Source organism: Culex quinquefasciatus, chromosome 3 (genome assembly GCF_015732765.1).
Source record: "Culex quinquefasciatus strain JHB chromosome 3, VPISU_Cqui_1.0_pri_paternal, whole genome shotgun sequence".
NCBI classification, from domain to species: Eukaryota; Metazoa; Arthropoda; class Insecta; order Diptera; family Culicidae; genus Culex; species Culex quinquefasciatus.
Genome location: NC_051863.1, coordinates 151,721,434 through 151,744,764, shown reverse-complemented (window position 1 = coordinate 151,744,764; position 23,331 = coordinate 151,721,434). Strand labels below are relative to the sequence as shown.

The 23,331-nt window shown below is 33.6% G+C and overlaps 1 protein-coding gene across 2 annotated transcripts in view; it reads left to right on the top strand.

The window, feature by feature from the left end:
- The window catches only part of LOC6041342 (diacylglycerol kinase 1), a 181,650-nt gene that overhangs the window by 91,387 nt on the left and 66,932 nt on the right, over positions 1 to 23,331 (top strand). For both annotated transcript variants that reach the window (XM_038265933.1, XM_038265932.1), the window contains exons 4-5: positions 9,415 to 9,498; positions 9,637 to 9,719. In XM_038265933.1, coding sequence (XP_038121861.1) covers positions 9,426 to 9,498; positions 9,637 to 9,719 — 156 coding nt within the window. In that variant the 5' untranslated portion in view covers positions 9,415 to 9,425. The remainder of the gene's footprint in view (positions 1 to 9,414; positions 9,499 to 9,636; positions 9,720 to 23,331) is intronic.

Here is a 23,331-nt window from a genome sequence, read left to right as displayed (position 1 = left end):
CAGCTGTCTAAAGTTGAGGTACGTTTTTGACAAAAAATGACCTCTCGAAAAATCATTTTTCTAATATTTTTGTTGGAATTGCTCTAAAACTAGCAAAACTGTTTGAAAATCTCCACTTCAAACATTGTAGCATGTCAATACGATTCTCTCGAACAAGAAACACTGTAGGATGACTTGTTTTTACCATATCGTTGTATTGGAGCATTATTTTAGTTTCACTGAAAAAGAATATTGAAATAAAATTGAAATTGAGTAGAAAAATAAGATTATTTTTAGTGTATCTATTTTTTCCCATCATCCTTAGCAAACCATTTTTAGTAAAATCCGTTTTGAAGATAAACACAGATTTTTGAAATAAATGTGGACATAAATGGCCAAATGAATGAAGTAAACTAAAAAAAAAACACAAGTACAATCAAATAAAAAAATTCAAGAAATAATTAATGTCGGTGTTCGTAGAGAATTACTCAGTAGTATTAGTGATAGTAGAACGCACTTAACCGTTTCGTTGGCTCGTAAAATCGTCGCTCACGTTCATAAAACTGGCCCAAGTTTTACTATCCGCCGTTGAAATATGGCTCACTCTCCCACTCGCTTTCTCTCTGTTTCTGAGATTGCTTATTTTGGTAAAACGGTTGATGATTGTGCTCGCGTCTGCATCAGGATAACCCAATTCCTTCCGCTTAGTTGAAAAAAATAATGATTAAGCGGCACTATAAAGTGACTCCTAACGAGGCTCATAACACTACTAACGAGGCACATTTTCCCAGAATTTTGTATGCCTTTGCAAAAATAATAATAATTTGGAATGTTCTGACATACGTGAAACACAACTATAAAATAATTATACTGTTTAACAGTGTTATATAAGTCATAATTTAGCTCTCTCAAAAAAAAAAACACATCCTGTAGACAAATTGCGTAGACAAGCCTGTTCCATTCCTTCCTTCCTAGCCGAATGACTTCCGGTTCCGGTTTTGGGTGGTGAACTCATCTACCTTGCTGTAATGCTGCTGAGCTCATCTAATAAAGTTATTCTGTCACAAACTTTTTTTGTGTGATTTAATATTACTGTTGTTTCACGCGTGTTGGTGCCCCTCGAGGGACCAAGCCAAAACGCGTGACATGGCACAAAGTTGAAACATGCAACAACATCACGTCTAAGCCTCTGGGTGGGAGGGGCAATTTTGGCACTTTGCGTGGTAGAAAAAAGTGATACAAATCACCTTCCGGGGGACTGTGCGGCGTGCTGTGTCAATCAAAGCAGCTGAAATTGAACTAAATTAAAGCTCGGTAATTGGGTCCTCTTGTCTGCCTTGAAACGTATTCAGTAGATCTGATTAAAGGACACATTCCTGGAAGGGACATCAAAAGCCATTTCCAGGAAGGACTTCAAACGGTTACCTATGAAGAAACATTTCCTAGAATGTGTTTATTCTCTATCGTACAGCTTAAAACATTGGACAGAAATCAAGTTTGATATTCGATATTGTTTTTTTTATCTTTTCGACAAACTCAAACTATAGTTGATGATTCTTAAAAAATGCAAAAATCGAACAGTTTTAGGACTAACTTTTAAAAGAAAATTGTTATTGAATACGCAATAATTTGTTTCTATTTTTTGTCGTAAACAAGAGGAAAAGTAATAAGCCACGATAACGTGAATAACAATGTATCAGAAAAAAAGACTGATAAAACTTTAGCACTCCACTAAAAGCTACTAATTTTCATGTGTAGACGTGTCTGAGAGGTTGCCTTACTCTTTGAGGCAAAATTTGGTCTAGCCGAGAATCCGTATAGCCTGTGGCCCACCATCATCATCACAGTAAAAGTTGACTGTTCCCTTAATCGCATTTCCCTTAATGGGAAAGTGCCTCCAAGTGACATTTATTTTATTATCTCCAAAGTGATGATGGCATTTATCATCATCTATAATGTCTGGGTTCTCTGGATAGGTCTGTCTGTGTATGTGTGTGTGTAAGCTAGATTAACCTGCCCGGCTTTTCTGTCATCCCTCTGGCTCCAAAAGGTTCCCATTTTGACGCTCAAAAGTCGTCTGCAGAAGCTGTGGATAAGATGCCTTGAGGACGATTAACATAAGAGACGCTAGAGCTGATGTAGAGCTCAATTTTGATAAAAGATCATTCCCAGAAGAATAATGTTTAACAATTGAATACACTCATAAAATTTCATTATTCCAAACGAAATAAAAAATATGTTGTCTTATTCTAGGTGAACTACCGGTTCAGAAAAAAATCAGCAAATTTAATCAACCAAAATCTTTGTCAGCTTTTCGCAAACATCGTTCTATTGTACCCACCTCAACGTTATGAGAACGTTACATGAAAAGCCAAACTTTCCCGGAGCTCGTTCAAAAGGCCATGAAATTCTTTCCTGAAAGTTGGCACCACAAGTTCGTTTCGTTTCCGCCAGGTTTCAATTTCCCCTCACACTGACAAAAAAAGTATTGTTACCTGCTGCGGGAGTATAGAGAAAAAAACAAATGTCAAAAAGAACCCACAGCAACAATGGTTCAATGGAAAAGTTTTTTTTTGTGAAAGAAAGCGAAGCTCCGCATTGAGGTAAAAGCAAACTTTAGGCGCTAACGTGAACCAATCTCTCGGTTGTCATAGGCTTGCTTTAGTAATGCAAGGCAACAAAGGGAGGGAGGTCACTTACGTCAGATGATTGCAGGATTGCTCTTTGTAAGGAAAATCTCATTATGTTTCTGTTGCATAATTTGCGCGAAGAAAACAAAGTCATTGTTTAGACGGGATTGCAGCTCTAATTACAGGAAAACTTTATGTAGATAACCATTGTTTACAAACAGGCTCAATTTGCAGCCTACCACATGAATGTATACAGCAATTCCCCACGAAAACAGCATGATTCGAAAAAAAAGTTCTCCGATCGGGCTCAAAATTTATCTGGGGTCTTTTTTTTCTTCACAACTTATTTTTATTAGGTCCTTTTAGGTGCTGCGACCAGGTTAGGACCGAGGATCAAGAGTAAAACAAATAATAAATAATAAAATAAAAAAAACTGTAACTGAATTAGATGATCATTTTCTCGTGCCATGTGTCCGCAAGTGTGCGATCACGTCAATCTGTTCCTCGGGAGGATTTATCTGGGGGTTCCTTTGACGAAATAATTAGACCCGTATTTTTTCTGATTTGCCTTTAGACTGACCTACGCCATGTTAGGGTGGTCCAAAAAATGAACATTTTCGTCGATTTTCGCAAAAACCACATTTTTCAAAAAATCATAACTTCTCGCCTTTTCAACCGATTTTAGTTCATCGCAAAAAAATTCAAGATAAAAGATAGGTTTTTGTGCGTGGTGCGTCGAAACCCCCAGTTTTTATTTTCAAAAATCGTATCTTGGAATGTTGAAAACATAACTTTACCATTTTTTTATATGTTATGTAAATTTTTTCGAGGACTTTGATAAAAATATTTTCAGACATAGAATCTTTTGTCCCGAGATTTTCGCAAGAGCATTTTAAGTATTCATTGGACATTTTCTAATGTTAAACTAGAAATTTTAAACTTTTAACCATTTTTATTTGAAAGGCCAACTTATCACCTTTCATTTGCGTCCAAGACAACTAAAATCGGTTAAAATGGTGAGGAGTTATGATTTTTTGAAAAAAAAATGGTTTTCAGGAAAATCGACGAAAATTGTCATGTTTTGGACCACCCTAATACGACGTAGGTCACCCTAATAGCCAAACAAAAAATAGGGGTCTAATTATTTCAGCCAAGGAACTCCCACTTTTTCGAATCATGATGTTTCCGTGAGGAAATGCTGTACAACCGAATTTAAAAAAAAATCGCTTTGTTATTTACGGGAAATGCAATGTAGGGGAGCTGGGGGTAAGACGGCCAGGCGGGGTAAGACGGCCACCCCACTGTTTTAATAAGTATACTAATGAATATTACTAAAATGTTCAGCAATACTGTTCCTCATGCTAAATAATGCATGTGGAGTCACGTTTGCCAGAAATATTGTTTAAAATAGTATAAAAATAACTCAAAATAAAAAAAAAAATTTGAACTTGAAACTGGATGTAATTTTCATGAATTACAACTTAGGCATTTTTGTTAGATAACAATATGTTTTTCTGTCTTCAAATATTTTTTCATGTTAAATTGAAGTTTTCCCTAGATTATGTCCCTCGAAAAAGTTCAAAAATTCGATGAACTGTTTACAAAAAATGTTTAAAAAAATAATTTATTTGGGGGCAAGACGGCCACCTCCTCCGGGGGTAAGACGGCCACCCGTAATTTTTAAATTTTATTTGATATAGGTTATATTTTTGACGGTTTTTGACTATTAAGACATATTGTAGATAAAGGAAAAGCATTTTCAATAAATCTATCCATTTTTAATCAAAATGCTGTTAACTACCGTTTCGACAACATTCTTTACTGTGATATAGCAAAACTCATTGAATAGTATGAAATCCTATCAAACTTTTCATAAAAATCGCTAATTTAAAATTGTTTACATAATTTTGATTTACTTATTCTAATCGAAATACACAAACTATTTTTTTTTGTATCAAATTGTGTTTGTTTTGTAGTAAAAATTCATAGTTTTTCATAAAATGTGGTCGCAATAATATGAAATTCACTGAGCCAAAATATGAAATTTTTTAAACAGCATTTTTCTTCACATTTGAAACCTGGTTTTTTCAACCAAAATAGTTACGATGTTCAGAGAAGTCTGTTGAACCAACCATGTTGGTGTTTGGGTGGATTTAGTAAAGTTATTAAGTTTATTTATAGCATTGACCGTCTTACCCCACATGGGTGGCCGTCTTACCCCGCGTATTTCATATATATACGATTTCAATTATTTTTTAAAAATTGCTGAAAAGTATTGAAAATTGGTTTTTAGACCAACTAATTTATGTCATTTCTATAATGGACTAGTAGTAGAACAATATGTACGTAATTTGAGATCAAAATAATCTGTTGTGTAAATTTTATGAGACTTCTCCCTTAGGGTGGCCGTCTTACCCCCATCTCCCCTACTTTTTGAATCTACAATGTCTTAAAAAAAAGAAAATTTAATGAAAAGCCATGGTTTTAATATTTCAATGAAAACGTGTGTAAAATGCATAACACGCCAGTATAGTTGATGTGCAAACATAAGTTAAAAAATCTTGGTTTTGACGAAAAAATGAAACCATTTTTTTGCGGTTCTGTAAATTAAGAAGATTTTAAATGGAAGGTTTAGTATTTCTTTTTTATGATGTAATATTACCGCAATTTGAACTGAATAAGTGGCATTGCAACGGAGAGTTCTTAAAATACACATTTTTTCTGACATAAATGATGTAATAGAGCAATTCCAGCCCAAAACAGGAATTTTTCAGGTACTTTTTTCTCGACCCTCTCCGATTTTAATGAAACTTTGTAAACATGTTATCCTACGCTTATATAAGCCATTTTTGTGTATATGGAGCCAGTTCCACTCGATAATGACATTTGAGAAGGGCGTAAGTGTTTTAAATATTTTTGTAATTCGGAATTTAAATATTTCTGTATCTCGAAGCCGTTGCATCGTATCAAAAAAAGGTCAAAGACAAGGAAGGAAATTTGACGGGCTTTTCGATAAAAATACACTGAAAGAAAAAAACACCCAACTTTTATGAGATTTTTTGATTTTTAAGTTTAAAAGTCAAATTTGAGGGGGAGCCCACGATTTTTTTTCGTTCAAAATTTTTGTGAAGATAGCCTAAGATGTTACAAAAAGACTCACGAAAAATGCAGGATGGAGCAACTCACCTAAAAAATACAAAAATCATTTACTGAAACTGTTTTTTTGAAAAGTGCTCTAAACGTCAAAATTTTCAAAAACCGAATACGGGAATCGATTCTCCAGACAATTTTACATAAAAGTCTCCATATTGACCATTGTCCTAAGTCCAATCCTTGTAAAGTTACAGCGGTTTTAAAAATAAAAATGTAGAAAAAATAGGTTTTTTGATGGTTTTTGGCAATTTCTATATGACAGACTTAATTTTTCAGTCTCGTAAATATTTTTACCGGAAAGCTCGTAAAATTTCCCATAAGTTTGTCTTTGACAACATTTAAATTGGATGTATGAGCTTGCAGATATAAGCTAATTACATTGCTCATAATTGAAAACATCATATTTTTTCAGTGTAGTATAGTAACCTGGATAGTAAATTAGCTTATATCTGTAAGCACATACATCCAATTGAAATGTGGTCAAAGACAAACTTATGGGAAATTGGACGAGCTTTCCGATAAAAATATTTACGAGACTGAAAAATCAAGTCTGTCATATAGAAATTGCCAAAAACCATCAAAAAACCTATTTTTTCTACATTTTTATTTTTAAAACCGCTGTAACTTCACAAGGATTGGACTTAGGACAATGGTCAATATGGAGACTTTTATGTAAAATTGTCTAGAGAATCGATTCCCGTATTCGGTTTTTGAAAATTTTGACGTTTAGAGCACTTTTCAAAAAAACAGTTTCAGTAAATGATTTTTGTATTTTTTTAGGTGAGTCTTTTTGTAACATCTCAGGCTATCTTCACAAAAATTTTGAACGAAAAAAAATCGTGGGCTCCCCCTCAAATTTGACTTTTAAACTTAAAAATCAAAAAATCTCATAAAAGTTGGGTGTTTTTTTCTTTCAGTGTATTTTTATCGAAAAGCCCGTCAAATTTCCTACAAGTTTGTCTTTGACCACTTTTGATACGTTGCAACGGAGATACAGAAATATTTAAATTCCGAATTACAAAAATATTTAAAACACTTACGCCCTTCTCAAATGTCATTATCGAGTGGAACTGGCTCCATATACACAAAAATGGCTTATATAAGCGTAGGATAACATGTCTACAAAGTTTCATTGAAATCGGAGAGGGTCGGGTACAACCGATTCCCTATTTGGCATAGAATTGCTCAATATCACAATTGTTTTATAAAATTATAATTTATTGTTATGCTCTGACATGGTTAACACTGCTGTCTCAATTCGCCCCAGTTGACGGTAGTCTGATAATTGACAAAAATAGTGCAACTGTCAAAATGCCTTTGCGCTCTTTTCAGATGCTGCCAAAGAACACAAACTCTAAGGAGAAAGGATACAAATTGAAGGGCAACAGTTTTAGAATCCGCGTGAAATAATTGAGTTTTGTCCAAATGGTTTATTAAAATGGATAAATTTTCAGGATTCTTTGTAAACTATGTTTCGATAAATATTATTTCACATAATGCGTAAAACTTGCTGAAGTTTGAAATACTGACTTTAAATTTATTTTATCACCAATTAGAGCGTCCAATTTCCCGTACCGGGAAAAAAATTTCCGGGATTTCCCGGAATAAAATATTTTCCGTTTCCCGGGAAATTAGTAAATTTTCCGGGAATTCCCGAAATTCAAGCGGAATTATACATTTTTCTAACATCTCGACACATTTTTTTAATTTACCAAAAAAATGATAATGTAAAAACTCAATTTTATTTTATTCAATTCAATTTACTATTCTCATAACTTACCAGTTCGTCTGAAATTTCATATCAAGGTATATTTCAGATAATATTAGTTTCTGAAGCTTTCACAACTGGGATCTTGTTTATTCGTAAAGCAACAAAAATTACGATATTTTGGAATGAAAATTAACAATTAAAATTCTGGGTAGTTTTTTAAACGAAAATTGTTGTTATATCATCTGAAAAAAAGGTAACTTTTTTGCCAAAATCAAAGTTTTTTTCACGATTATGTTTGGATGAAAATTGAAAAAAAAAACATTTGATGTCTCAAAGAGGGCTGCGCCAGAAGAATTTGGTTAATTGTTTAAAAGTGCGTAAGCGGTTTTAATAAGAAATAGCGTCTTAACTACTTTTATTGTTTCGAGAATTCTTTTAGCCGAAGTCATTAATTAAGCTGAATCATTAAAAAACTACTTCGTATTATATAGAAGGTGTCCAAAAAATGCCAGCATATTTCAAAATCCAGCTCCAAATATTTAAAAACTTTGAGTTGTGATTCCATAAAAAATATATTTCTAGTGAAAAGGCAGTTTTTTGGTGAATTCAATGCTTATCTATTTATGAATGAGCTCAAACAAGTAAGATTTTTTTATGGAAAAAAAAATTGCCAACAAATCCATATTTTCTTCATGATTTTTTTTTATTTCAACGTTGTCTCAATATTATTCTTTATAATGTTCTCTCAAACTGTTCACAGAGCCATAATTAATAGCAATTTTATGGTTTTGAGCATGGATTCATTTTACTCGCTGTCCAAACACTGTGTTTAGAAAAATAATACTGCACAAAAATATTAATTATTATTTATAGTGTGTTGAAAGAATTGCAAAACAGCCTACAAGCTGTTAAGGCATTCATGTTGCTATTTTACACAATTTTGTTGAAGAATATTAATCAGAACCAAGATCAGAACAATTTTCGATAAATTTAAAATTTCCCGGGAAATTTGTTAAAAATTTCCCGTTTCTCAGGAATTCTGTAACCCCGGGAAATTGGACGCTCTATCACCAATAAATAAAATCAAATGCATGCATACATTCAATAACCAAACGACCATAAAAAAAAACAAGTTTTGGTAGACTTTTCACAGCGTAAACTTGCTCAAACCAATCCAATAGTGGCTAGAATCTCTGGTATGCACCGGAAACGCTTTCACTCCGCGAATCTCACTTCTCGTTTGGAGAATAAAATCAGTGTTCCCGCTGCTTCGATATCCGTATCCATTCGATTTGGTTTCGCTCGATAAACTTTGAATGCTCTTGAATGAAACTGAACGGAAGCTGCCTGAAACTGTTGAAAACATTATTTTAAAGCTTGAAAACTATACAAAACTAATCAAATAAACTAGACGTTTAAAATTAAACAAAAATAAAAAAATTTAACATCAACCCATCATTTCTTTTTTTTTTGCTGTGCACAATCGAACCGCGCTTTAAACTTCAGGTGCAAAATTCAAACTGAGCAGAATCTCACTCGAATTTTCTATCGTACCTCCAGTTGCCTGAAAAAAAAGAACACAGTACCTTCACTGCTCGATAACGTAACAACCGTAACCCAGTGACATTTCAATGCTTTCATCGAATGAATTCCGTCACGTGCAGTGTGGAAGGCTTTTTTTCTAGTACTTCTGTCACCGACGATGGCGAGAAGTCATAAATAAATTCAATTTGAATTCAGCTATGCTTGAGTGCTTCTAGATGGGAGAGCGGGTTTTAAATTTTGAAATTGATTTTAGAAGAAGAAAATTTCATCACAGGCACTTGCTGCATAATTTAAAAATGACTGCAACAGTTGGATATTCTGTCATAATGCCTTCACATTATCAAAAAGACAAAAAATTGAATTATATTTTTTTTCGTTTTTCATTTTCCATTCTAGATCAAACGAAAATGGCCATGAACATCCACAAGTGGGAAAAGCTATCGCCAAGTGAATTCCAGCAGCTGCAAGATCTCGCCTCATGTAAGTTTCAAAAACTAGGTACCACAAAAATAACTTCAAAATCATCTTCCTATAGTTTCGTTCCACTCACATTTCAAGTTCAATTACGTTTCGTACCTTTCCGCAATAATCCTACCGTTTTTCCCACCCCTCCACCAGATTCGACGAAAAAGCTCCAGACTGTCCTGCAAGAGTTCTGCTCGCCAACGACACCCACAGCGACCCGCTTCCTTCCGGATGGGGTAAGTACACCAGACGCCCACCCGGGTAAAATTTCACGTGATTCCATAGCATTGGCAAAGGTTCCGACAAAAAAAAGCGATTCTCCACTTTACTCTGCCCTCAAATCGATTAGGGTGTAATCTAATCCAACCAAATGGAATGTAAAATTACCACCCAGTTTGATGGATGGGATAGCTTGCCCCTTACTTGGACAGGAAAGGATCGATGATGTTTGGATGGATTACAGTTAGAGTGCTCTTAAAAAAATCTGCAGTGGGATTCAAAACTGAAAAATTGCTTAAGCCAGACTTGGAGCTGGAATCTATATTTTCATTGTTTTGTAATAATTTAAAACTAAACTAAACTAAATTTAAAACTAAAAACTAAAAACTAAAAACTAAAAACTAAAAACTAAAAACTAAAAACTAAAAACTAAAAACTAAAAACTAAAAACTAAAAACTAAAAACTAAAAACTAAAAACTAAAAACTAAAAACTAAAAACTAAAAACTAAAAACTAAAAACTAAAAACTAAAAACTAAAAACTAAAAACTAAAAACTAAAAACTAAAAACTAAAAACTAAAAACTAAAAACTAAAAACTAAAAACTAAAAACTAAAAACTAAAAACTAAAAACTAAAAACTAAAAACTAAAAACTAAAAACTAAAAACTAAAAACTAAAAACTAAAAACTAAAAACTAAAAACTAAAAACTAAAAACTAAAAACTAAAAACTAAAAACTAAAAACTAAAAACTAAAAACTAAAAACTAAAAACTAAAAACTAAAAACTAAAAACTAAAAACTAAAAACTAAAAACTAAAAACTAAAAACTAAAAACTAAAAACTAAAAACTAAAAACTAAAAACTAAAAACTAAAAACTAAAAACTAAAAACTAAAAACTAAAAACTAAAAACTAAAAACTAAAAACTAAAAACTAAAAACTAAAAACTAAAAACTAAAAACTAAAAACTAAAAACTAAAAACTAAAAACTAAAAACTAAAAACTAAAAACTAAAAACTAAAAACTAAAAACTAAAAACTAAAAACTAAAAACTAAAATCTGGTTTTTGGTAAATTAAACTTTAATGTTTATTAAAATTTTGAAGTGTTTCGAAAAAAAAAAATTTTTTGCCTCCCTGATTTTTCAGGCCGATTTTGAAGGGGGGTCGACATAAACTTTGAAAACTATTTGCAAGGGTCTAACTGAACTTGCATTATTTAATATTAAGTGACTTTTCGCACAAAGGTACATGGTTTTGCATGCGATTTTACCATCAGTTTTTCTTTGTGTTTTTTAAAGAAAGTTATGAATCTATTAAAAAAATCTAGTTAAATTTGCAAAAAAGGAATTTATTTTTTTGAAGTTAAGCAATTATTCCTGATATTGTTCGTGAACTTGAATCCATTTTACACACACACATGTTTCGTTTTACAATCAGCCCTAAACATCTTCGCACCTGTGAGACCTCCGTAATCCAAAAGTGGTTGCCGTCAGGAAAACAAACGACCTGTTCTTGCATGTTACCACAAGTACGTACCGGGGTACATTCGGCTCCCTGGGCGACAATTCGCTAATGGTAATCCTCTTTCTCGGACAGCTCTCGGCTCGTCTGTGGAAAGGGATATCGCTGGTGCATTTATCACTTGGACACCTTCCTGATGACAGGGCGAACACGTAAGGGAGAGTTGACGATTATAGTTAAGAAAAATGGTTTTTGAAAAATCTTCATAATACAAAGCTTATTCTTCAAAATCGCCTGCAAAAAAAATGCCCAAATTTATTCCCACTTTATCCCACTGTGCAGCTCACGGACGACACCAACTTGCTACAGGTCACAGGATCACCCCCCACGAGAGGACATGAACTATGCTGTTGTCGAGTTTCCACTTTGGTGACTAGGGAATGCTTAACCAATGTATGTGTGTGTGTGTGTACGTGGTTTTCCCTCGGCATGGTGTGTCCCTTTTGCGTGGCACTTACGAGCTGGGTGCAGCCGGAAATGAGAAATTCCAGGCTAAATAATAATAACAAAATGCCGGCAACCGGCGGTGATGATAATGTTGACTGCGTTGACGTCCGCTAGGACCTAGCTAGGACGAGGTTGAGAATGGCGACGGAGTTGATCGTAATCATGGCCTGTAATGTAATCTATTTTCGGCCACGAACGTGACGGCTGGAATTTGGCTAAAACGATACGGCCCTGGCCTTGGCGGCTGACATAATTTGTGATTAGTTTTCGGCGAAACTGGTGATGAATTGCGTCGAAATTGAATGATAATTGAATGAAATTGTCGCTGATTGTGATTGGAATTGTCATTAGCAAATTACAATATTTTTGATAAAAATATCGTTTCAAATTTGTAATGTGTAATTGGAGTGATTATTTAAAATGATTGCCTGTTTGATTAAATATTTTAATCTAATTACAGAATATACGGGACGCATGAAAATCCATGTATAGAATGTTTCAAGAATCGAAAAGCATTTTTCAAACAATTTTCAACTCGTACAACAGTTTTAGATATTAGTTATTCTATTATTGACGTTTTTGCATCATACATAATTTCTCAATCATCGCAAACGTTCGAGGAAAAAAAGAGTAAAAATTCATGACGGCATAGCTGCTACCTTTTCTGCCGTGACGAAAGGCACGTGACTTTTCCGTTGACTTAAATCACCTGAGAAGACTGCTGGGTACAAAATCTCTTGACTTTAGGGTGACTAATTTTTAACGGGTTTAAGTCAGATATGTTTTTTCATACATCAATTATACAATTTTGAAAATTTCCAAGTCAACAAGTTCAATAAAAAGTTAACTAAATTTTGAAGTAAATTCTATTCACCCACCTGATGAAGCTCAGAAATAGCTGGCGGATGAAGACCAATCTTGGAAAATTGATTCACGATCCATGGTTCAATAAACCGGCCTTTAGGCACGGCAACGAATCACACGAACACGTCAAAGACCATCGGGGAAAACGACTAAGGCATATAAAAAAATGAATGCTATATTTTGCTAGATTGTGAGCTGTGGGCTTATGCTATCCACCTAAAATCATAAAATCATAAAATCATAAAATCATAAAATCATAAAATCATAAAATCATAAAATCATAAAATCATAAAATCATAAAATCATAAAATCATAAAATCATAAAATCATAAAATCATAAAATCATAAAATCATAAAATCATAAAATCATAAAATCATAAAATCATAAAATCATAAAATCATAAAATCATAAAATCATAAAATCATAAAATCATAAAATCATAAAATCATAAAATCATAAAATCATAAAATCATAAAATCATAAAATCATAAAATCATAAAATCATAAAATCATAAAATCATAAAATCATAAAATCATAAAATCATAAAATCATAAAATCATAAAATCATAAAATCATAAAATCATAAAATCATAAAATCATAAAATCATAAAATCATAAAATCATAAAATCATAAAATCATAAAATCATAAAATCATAAAATCATAAAATCATAAAATCATAAAATCATAAAATCATAAAATCATAAAATCATAAAATCATAAAATCATAAAATCATAAAATCATAAAATCATAAAATCATAAAATCATAAAATCAAAAAATCATAAAATCATATAATCATAAAATCATAAAATCATAAAATCATAAAATCATAAAATCAAAAAATCATAAAATCATAAAATCATAAAATCATAAAATCATAAAATCATAAAATCATACCATCATAAAATCAGCAAAACGCTAAAATTAAAATTAAAAATTCAAGCAATTTTGTTTGTAATCTAATCTAATCTAATCTAATCGAACACAAGCGCAGCCAGTCCGAAGAAAGCATCCTGGAAAAACTTGCGGTTAGATTACGCCTAAAGCCCTTTCTTGTCTATATTAATAATTGCAGTGTATCCGAGTAACCCCAAAATTTACAGCAAAACATAAAATCATAGGCCTACTGCATTAAATTAAAATCAGAGACAGATTCTGTGAACGGATCACATTTCACAAAATCATCAAATCAGGAAGGATGCATAAACATACTGTACCAAACCCTCCGAATCAGTTAAATGTGGTGTGTTAGTGTAAATTGGCAAATTATTTTTTTAGGGAAGTCATAATCATAAAATTGGGGTTCATAAAATCATATTCATAAATGGAAAAGTGGGAAAGGGGTAGAAGGGTTACTTAATTTTTAATATCATAAAAAAAAATTGAACAATTTTGTTTCCGAAAATTAAAATATAAAAATAATACAACAGCAGAACACTTTATGCGGCAATTGCAAAAAAAAAAATCAACAAGGACACAATCCGTAAAAAAACATTCCCGAAGAGCGAAAGAATCTGCAAAAGGAATAAATGAATATTTAAGTGTGAATCAACGGCATAATGGGAAAATCACTCGCAGAAAAAAAGTGTTCTGCCGTGCTAAATCCCAGTCTGGTTCTGGTTTCTGGAAACGGGACAAGAAGTTGGCCATCCAACGTCGACCACACATAGCCAGGTTTGGTGTTGCAAAAGTGGGAAAAGTGTACCACAAAAAAGTGTAGACAAAAGTGACATGTTTTATAACTGCCATTAAGTATTTACGAGGGGTCTTCCGAACGGTGTCGCCGCGGGGCTACCAGGGCCTCGTGATTCGATAAGGATTTTCGTGTCCACTTGTGGGGGAAGAGGCGGAAAATCGTGACAAATTAAAATAAAAAAAAGAAGCATCCGCTTTGGTCGATGGAAAATGTTTTTTCTCCAGCAATTTCCAGCCATAAAAATCAGCGCCGGCAGGCGCTCATTGAAATGCAAATGATTGCTCTGGAATAAACTGTGCGCGCCCGATCGGGTTGAAGATAAAACCCAAGCTCTTTGGTTGGGAAAATGGAGATAAAATAAGAAAAGAATCGTTTTTCCCAGTGGCATACTTGGGTCGTCCTGGTGGAAAAGAGGAAGCACGCACGTGGAATGTAATTTCCATAGAATTGAAAATTTGCATTTCAAATCTAAATTTAGCTGCAGTTTGGAACTGGTCGCTGTGGTGGCTAGTTAAGCAAACAAAAATGTATTCATCAGCCAAGAAATTTTAAAAAAACTATTTAGCAATGTCTCAAAAATTATTTGCATTGTTCAAAACGAAAAGCTTATTATTGAGTAGACACCCTGGTCAATACTTTCTCAAAACCACTTTGGTCGCTACTGGCATTGCTCACTAAACCCAGCTAGAGTGACAATCTCTAAATTGGTGTTGGGTAAGGAGATCTTCAAGTCCTCATCTGACCACTCACACGGAAATAATTCTTTGAAACGAGTGATTTTTTTTATATTCTATTGTAATATAATTTCATTTCAACTGATTTCTATTTAAATTTATGTTTGACCGAAACTATCGAAAATTGTATAAAAACTTCTTTAAACGATTCTTATTTTGTATCAGCAGAATTCCATGACTGTCATCTCAAACTTTTCCGTGCTGGCTGGTCTGGTTAAGCTGCACAAGAGGAGGGTCCCAACATAATCTCAAATTGAACTACAGTGTCGTGTGTCAAGCGCCCGGGACCGACGACGCCGACGTCGACGTGGTGTGGTGTGCGCCTTCGGGGAAAATGATTTATTCCGGGGGTCGTAAAATTTCCACCACAAGACGCGGTGACGACGATACTCTTCCATTTGCAGTTGGCCCATGAATCTTGCAAGGTTTTGTAACAGAGAGAGAGAGAAAGAGAGCGATATCCTTAGGGTAACATTGAAGGGTAAAAAGATATGCTGGTGCAGCTTTAGTGCATTTGCTGCCCTCGAGTTGGGACTTTCTTCAAGGATCATCTTCAAGGATGATGGAAGAATGACTCTTTTCACTGAAATGCTGCAACTTGCTTCATCCAACAGTGCATGACATGTGAAAGATTGCAAGAAGTTGTCATGTCTTTTGAATGCCATTTTTCATTCTTTTCTTATTCCTTATTCATTGAACATAGTTTCATGTAAAACATTGGAGACCGATTTTCAGCGGTACACCCTAAAAAAACATTTTCTATTTCACATCTTATTACCAAAAAAAATATTGTTGTTTTGGTAAAAAAATAAAAAAGTTTGAAAATTGAATTAACGAACCATGGTTTCAACATTTGAATGAAAAATGTGTTTAGAAATGTCCAGATGTTTTGCAATCATTAGTTTCCAAAATATCTAATTGTTGTCAAAAAAAAGGTTTTGCGGTGCTGTGCATTTGAATTTCATGAAAATACAAAATATTTTTATTCTAGCCCAAACATGCTACATATAATTATCAATGCAGAAAAAAGCATTTTAGATTTTTTTTTCAGTTGATTTAGCTTATAACGTCATGATTCGAATTCCCGGACGCTTCGAAACCCGGTCACTTTATCTTGTTTTATCAATTATTTGGATAAAAGTTCGCATTATGAATGTCAAAACTGTGTTATTTGATGAATTCCAACATTAACTTTCATTTAAAGTTTGTTTGAACGCTGTAGTTAATGCCAAAAACAATTAAATACAATAAAATTATAAGTTTACCAAAAATGTGAAACATTTCACGTGAAATATTTCATAGGCGTTCGAAGCACCGGGAAGGCAAAGCAGAAATGTATGGTTTCGATTTCCTCAAATTCTAGCAAATTTTCATATAAACTATCGATTGTTTTAATGATAACAGCTTATTTTAGACCTAAAAATGCCATTCACTAACATTTCAGTCCAAATTTGTGCGATTCATAAGTAAAATCGAGTGTCCTGAATTCGAAGCAAAATTGTCCGGATTTCGAACCAGCTTTTATCAGTGTCCGGAATTCGAAGCACAACAAGTCATTTTAATTTAAAAATTCTTATAAAAATTGTTAGAAAAGACATATATATATTATATAATTTGCATGCATTTTCTTGAAACTGACTGTTTATACTACGTCCTGATGATATTTTTACATCTCCAACGTATTACATGATTTTTTGCCAGCTGAGCAACTCTCTACGAAATCGGCCGATTTCGACCATTTTCATTTTTTGTATTTTTTTATTTGACTCAAACTTTGTGGGGGCCTTCCCTATGACCAAATAAGCTTTTTTGCGTCATTGGTTCACCCATACAAGTCTCCATACAATTTTGGCTGCTGTCCATACAAAAATGGTATGTAAATATTCAAACAGCTGTAACTTTTGAGAGAATTTTCTGATCAATTTGGTGTCTTCGGCAAAGTTGTAGGTATTGTTGAGAACTTTTGAGAAAAAATAGGTACACGGAAAAAAAATTTGCAGATTTTTTTATCAACATTTTTTTTTTATAAAACTCAATTTCCCAAAATACGTATTTTTTGATTTTCGAGATTTTTTGATATGTTTAAGGGTTGATTTTAGCGAAATATTTGCAGTTTTTCAATTTTTAAAAATAGTGACCATGAGTGACCATTTCTAATTTTTTTTTTTTTGAAAAGTTCAGAAAATTTGCTATAAAATTGTCTAAGAGACATTGAAGATTGGACCTCGGGTTGCTGAGATAGAGCCGCTTTAAGAAAAAGAAACACGAAAATTGAAGTTTTCTAAATCTTACCAAAACAACCCACCTTTTTCTAATGACGATATCTCAGCAATTAATGGTCCGATTTTCAATGCTAATACATGAAACATTCGTGAAATTTTGCGATCTTTTCGAAAAAAAAATATTTTGAAATTTTTTAAATCAAGACTAACATTTTAAAAGGGCAAAATATTAATTATTACGCTCATTTAAAATGCTAGTCCTGATTTAAAATTTTTCAAATATTTTTTTCGAAAAGATCGGAAAATTTCACGAATGTTTCATGTACTAACATTGAAAATCGGACGATTAATTGCTGAGATACAAATAAAATCCATTTCCGGTTTTGGTAGAGAATTGCTCAGCTATAACAAAAATGCTACTAAGTGTCCGGATTTCGAATCAATACGTAATTTAAAAGACTTTTCCAACGAGCTGAAAACATCGAAGATCTGATAACCATATTTTCATTAAAATTTTGAAGTTTCTATGAAATATTTTTTATTCTCCCTCCCCCTCCCTGAAGGGGACAACTAGAGGGGAAGCATACACTTTGGAGTCCCCAGAATCTAGTGCACTTTGAATTTTTCAAAAATATTTAGTCAGGGCCAAATGGTTTTTTTCCAAAGTTTGTATGGAGAATTAGAGCGCTTCGTCGCTGTTGCATACAATCCAAAAATTGCATGCAATATGCAGGAGTAGCGAACCGCACTAATTCTCCATACAAACTTTGGAGAAAAACCATTCGGCCCTGTCTGAATATTTTTGAAAAATTCAAAATGCACGTGTTTTTGCGGACCTTAAAATTCAGACATCCCTTGAGTTGAGCTTGCGCAGAAATTTTGTTGGTCGGTGAATTCATTTCAGCTGATTGCACTGAAAATTCTATTAATATTTTGAAGGTTGTTACAAAAACTTTTAAAAATATTTGTAAGAATTAAAAATTATGCAATAAAATATATTGCCCAGATTGACAAACACATGATTTTTAACCGAGTCAACGCCAAAGTTAATTATTGGTGAGTTATGGACAAAGCATCTCGTTGAACTCAATTAATTCCTGACCGCAAAATCCTTTTTCCGGCTGCTGTTACTGACCCATTCATTTAACAAGTTCACAGAAATGCCGCAGACCATCTTCTTTTTCCGCCGGTGGAAGTCTGTTTTACCCTCATCAACAATGGAAAAATGTTGAGCGAGCAATTGTAAAAGCTTCGCCGTCTTTGAAACAAGTACGGACAGGTGCAAAAAGCTTTCATAAATTTCACAACACTTTAAGGGTTGGGAAATATAATTTCTAATTTAAGAAACTTTTTCAGAAAACTTTCCCCACTGTTCCAAATTTACAGCGCTGTACCTTATTTTGCACACCTGATACCCTCCTTCGTTGTACTGCTGCTTAAGCGAGGGGAGGAACTGTTTCATTCTTTGTTTCAGAACAGCTCACGAACCGCAAAGTGGCTGAACGAGTCCTGTCAAAAGAGATAAAAGTTAAGGGCCAACAATAACAAACCGTGACCCGGCGGTAGAAAATGCGGAAAACGATTATGACTGGGGGTTTTCTTGCACAACAAAAAAAACAAAGACATTCCGAAAATGGGGTCAATAGAACAAACGACCTGCAGTGGGGGAAGGCAATTATTGTACCTTGAAGAAATGTTTACTTTGGAGAATTGAAGTTCAACAGAAACCACAAACAGGTTGATTGACTAGCAATCATCTGGAATGGTATGCAAATTGGATTGTGATAACGTATCATTTTGACTTCTGTTCTTCTCCTTGCCAGTCAAAATAACTGTGCCTGAGGAAACACAAAGAGCTTCTCGTTGAAACGAGCATTCATAGTAACTGCCATTCTTCCGGGTGAAGTGTTCTTCAGCCTCCTTTGACAATTTGCACATAATTCCCGGAATGCCTATTACATTCTAAATAAGATCCCGCTAGAGCGTGCCTGATGGGAGTGCCCGATGTTTCTACAATTTTCATAATACGACGACACAAATGGCATCCAAAAGAGCTCATCTCCCATTGAAATCTCCCTGCTCTCTCGTATAGCTGTATCGTCACCGCAGCTTTTCAGTAGTCGCCCAGAAGCCGCTTCTTACATGTTTGGTACGACCAGATAAGTCCTCTTTTCCCCTTTTAGAAAGGAGTGTGCCCCTTGTTCTGGGTGCTTCTTTTTTCAACTCGAGAAAATCCTTTTATGCTCTCTGCTTGAATCCTGTCACCATTTATTTTTCCTTTTTATGGCAGCGTGTATTTTCCGCCCAGTTTCGTGTTCATTGCCTTTTTTTCACTGTACGGTAAGATGATAGCGATCTGTGCTTTTTGGGTGGATGAATTGGCATACGTAAAAAACATACAAACACCGGCAGACATTTGATTTTGCAGAAAATAAACATACAAAAGCCTTTTTATGTTGCTCACTTGCTCAACACTATTTTCATTCATAGGATAGGATTTGCGTCAAATTGGCCTATCGTCTCTTTTTTCTGGTTTGTACATTAAAGAGAATACATAAATAATCTGCTTGAGACAAAAATCATCCAACGAAAAACATTACATTACATGGATGCATGGTCTTCAAGTACTTATCGAAAGGTCTTTCAAGAATTCTTATAGATTTTAAAATTGTATTTGGCATATTAAAGCTTTAACACTCTACAAAATCAAAGACGAAAGTTAAGTTTAGGCGATACAAATATTTAAAAAAAAATTTGTCCCTCGGCTCTGACCGAAGTCGAGGTGGGGGCAAAAAAAAATCTGAAATAACAAGCCATGGTTTCAAGATTTTAATGAAAAATGTGTTTTAAGATGCATTTTACACTAGTTTAGTTGATTTGCAATCATTAGTTTTGAAAAAATTTAAGATTTGACAAAATAGCAATTCCAGCTCAAATCAGACATTTTTCTGGTACTTTTGTACCCGAACCTCTCCGATTTCAATGAAACTTTGTAGACATGATATCCTAGGCCTATATAAGCCATTTTTGTGTATATGGAGCCAATAGTACTCGAAAATAACATTTGAGGAGGGCGTAAGGTATTTAAATATTTTTGAATTTTGTAGTTTAAAAATTACTGTATCTCGAAGCCGTTGCGTCGCATCAAAAAGTGGTCAAAGACAAACTTATAGGAAATTGGACGGGCGTTCTGAAAAAAAATACACTGAAACAAAAATGCACACCACATCTATGAGATTTTTGGGTTTTTAAGTCTAAAACTTTAATTTAAAGGTGATGTCACGATTTTTTTTCGTTCAATTTTTGAGGAAATAGCCTAAAATGTTACTAAAAGACTGACGAAAAATGCAGGATGGTATGTCTCTCCTAAAAAAATACAAAAATCATTTACCAAATCTGTTTTTTTGAAAAGTGGTCTAAACGTCAAAATTTTTAAAAACCAGTAGTGGGAATCGATTTTCCAGACAATTTTACTTAAAAGTCTCCATATTGACCATTGTCCTATGTCCAATCCGTGGGAAGATACAGCGGTTTTAAAAATAAAAATGTTAAAAAACGGGTATTTGGGTGGTTTTTGGCAATTTTTATGGGTTTTTTTTAAAAGGGCGTAATATTGAATGTTTGGCCTGTGTGAAATGTTAGTCTTGATTTGAAAATTCCAAAAATACTTTTTTTCGAAGAGATCGGAAAATTTCACAAATGTTTCATATATTAACATTGAAAATCGGACCATTAGTTGCTGAGATATTGACGATAGAAAATGGTGGGTTGTTTGGGTGAAACTTAGAAAACATCAATTTTCCTGTTTTTAAACCTTTGCATTGCAATATCTCAGCAACTAAAGGTCGTATCAACAAAGTCCAAACTTTGTGCAAACAACAAAGTTTCAAAAATATTTTTTTCAAAACTGGGCAAACATGTGCACTAATTTAAAAAAATGAAAAACTGCGACTATTTTCAAAAAAGTTACTTAAATATGGCTATAACTTGAAAACGGTGCACTTTATCAAAATTTCAGTAAAGTACTTTTTGATTGCAAATTTGATTTTACATCGAAAAATGAAGTTGAAAAATTTTTACGACCAAAATTTCGATTTTTTGAAAAAATCAGTATTGATTAAAAAATTCATAACTCGGTCAGTGATTTTTGCACAACCTGAAATTTCTGAAAAGTTGGCATTTTATGCCTTCTAAAACATATCAAAAATAAAAAAATTAAAAATAGTGTTTTTTGTAAATCAAGTTTTAGTGATAAAAGTTAAATAAAAAATCACCAAATTTTTTTACCGTGTATTATTTTTTTCAGTGTAGTCCGTATCCATACCTACAACTTTGCCGAAGACACCAAATCGATCAAAAATTCCTTCAAAAGATACAGATTTTTGAATTTTCATACATCATTTTTGTATGGACAGCTGCCGAATTTGTATGGAAAATTATATGGACAAACTAATGATGCAAAATGGCTTCTTTGGGCATACCGAAGGCACCAAAAAAGTTTCAGTCGGATTAAAAAATACAAAAAAAATCGAATGACCGAAATCCTAGAGAACTGCTCTTCAATGAAATATTTTACAGGTGTCCGATGCACCGGGAAGGCAAATCAGAAATATATGGTTTTAATTTCCTCAAATTCTAGCAGTTTAAAAAAATTGATTGTCTTCTCAAATTGATTGTCGTCTCAGCTTATTTGAGACCTAGAGAATGCCATTCACTAATATTTCCGTCCAAATTTGTGTTCAATTTCGAATCAGCTTTTATCAGTGTCTGGAATTCGAAGCACAACAAGCCATTTTAGGGACCACCAAATTTTTTTTTTGTATGGAGCGTGGACAATCGACAATCGCTAGTCTATCGGCACAAGCTGGACCTTATCATGACACCTTAGGGAAGGCGACCTATGGAGTGATTCCGCTTTGAATATGCGGCCCCGATACTCTTCATTGGTCATGGGAAAAAATTACTTTTACATGTTAATTGGTCAAATTTATTCCATGTAAAACTATTGTTACGCAAAAACTCAGGCCGTTCCAAGCTTCCCGTTTAACCTTAATTCACCTCAAATATGGGCAACAAATGATCAAGTTAGTTAAAGCTGCCCGAATAAATTGAGAACAACCTCAACCTCTATAATATTTTTAACAACAAAATGGAAATCAATAAAAAAAATCACTAATTTATACATATTAGCCTTTAGGAAGAGGGTGATTGCGATGTTGTAGTCCTATAGCTCCTGAATAATTGTCCACCAGTGGGGAGAGGGAGTAAATTAAAAATATGTACCGAGTGTTTTACAGTCCAGTCAATTCTTTGTACTGATGAATGAAAAACTAAAGTAGTACTTTTGATGCATTCGTGGGACCACTTCATTATTATTATGCTCGACTCCACAGGGCTTAGTAACAAGGCATTTTCCAGTGGTTTAATCCAAGTTTCACTAGAACCTGCTTTCAAAAGCCAGCTTCCAAGAGCCTTTCTAGTGCACTTCAGCTCTGTGCTGTACGTTGGTTTATATGTTATTGTTAAACCCTCGTTATGTGCCATTTGTGAGTATGCGTTTCGTTGTCTAGAGTGGGCTTGTTATTCTCTTTTCCGGTGCTGCTTGGTTTTCAAGTGCGGCAGTTATGCACAACTTCTTGACGTTCTGGAGTGGGGCTTTACTCATATAGAGGAAAAACATTTTCCTTTCTAAGTTATGCTCAAGTGGATAATCCTGAGAATGATTAAATGCTAAAAATCTATTTACGAGCTCTGACAGTGTCTTTCAGATGATTGCCTGTGTTCAAAAAAATCATAATCAATTCTGTGGTCAAGTATTGAGTCAGTTGGCTCTATGCTTATGTTATCGTTGCTAGTATTTGATTATCTTTCGGAAAATCAGATCCATAATTGAATATTTACCAAATGCCGTTTTTTTAATGATTCAAAATTAATGAGTAAAATTTAGTCAAAAAATTGCCAGCACAAACTTTGAATACAAACTTAAAGCTATAAATCTTCAACATTCCTCATGACTCGCCATGATCGCCACTAAACGAATCCGATTCTATCGTGATAAACATGACAGCAAATTTGCTTCATAAGGTATCAAAACATTCCGAAGCTGTGTATCTTCGGTAAAAGCCAACAAAAACAAAATCA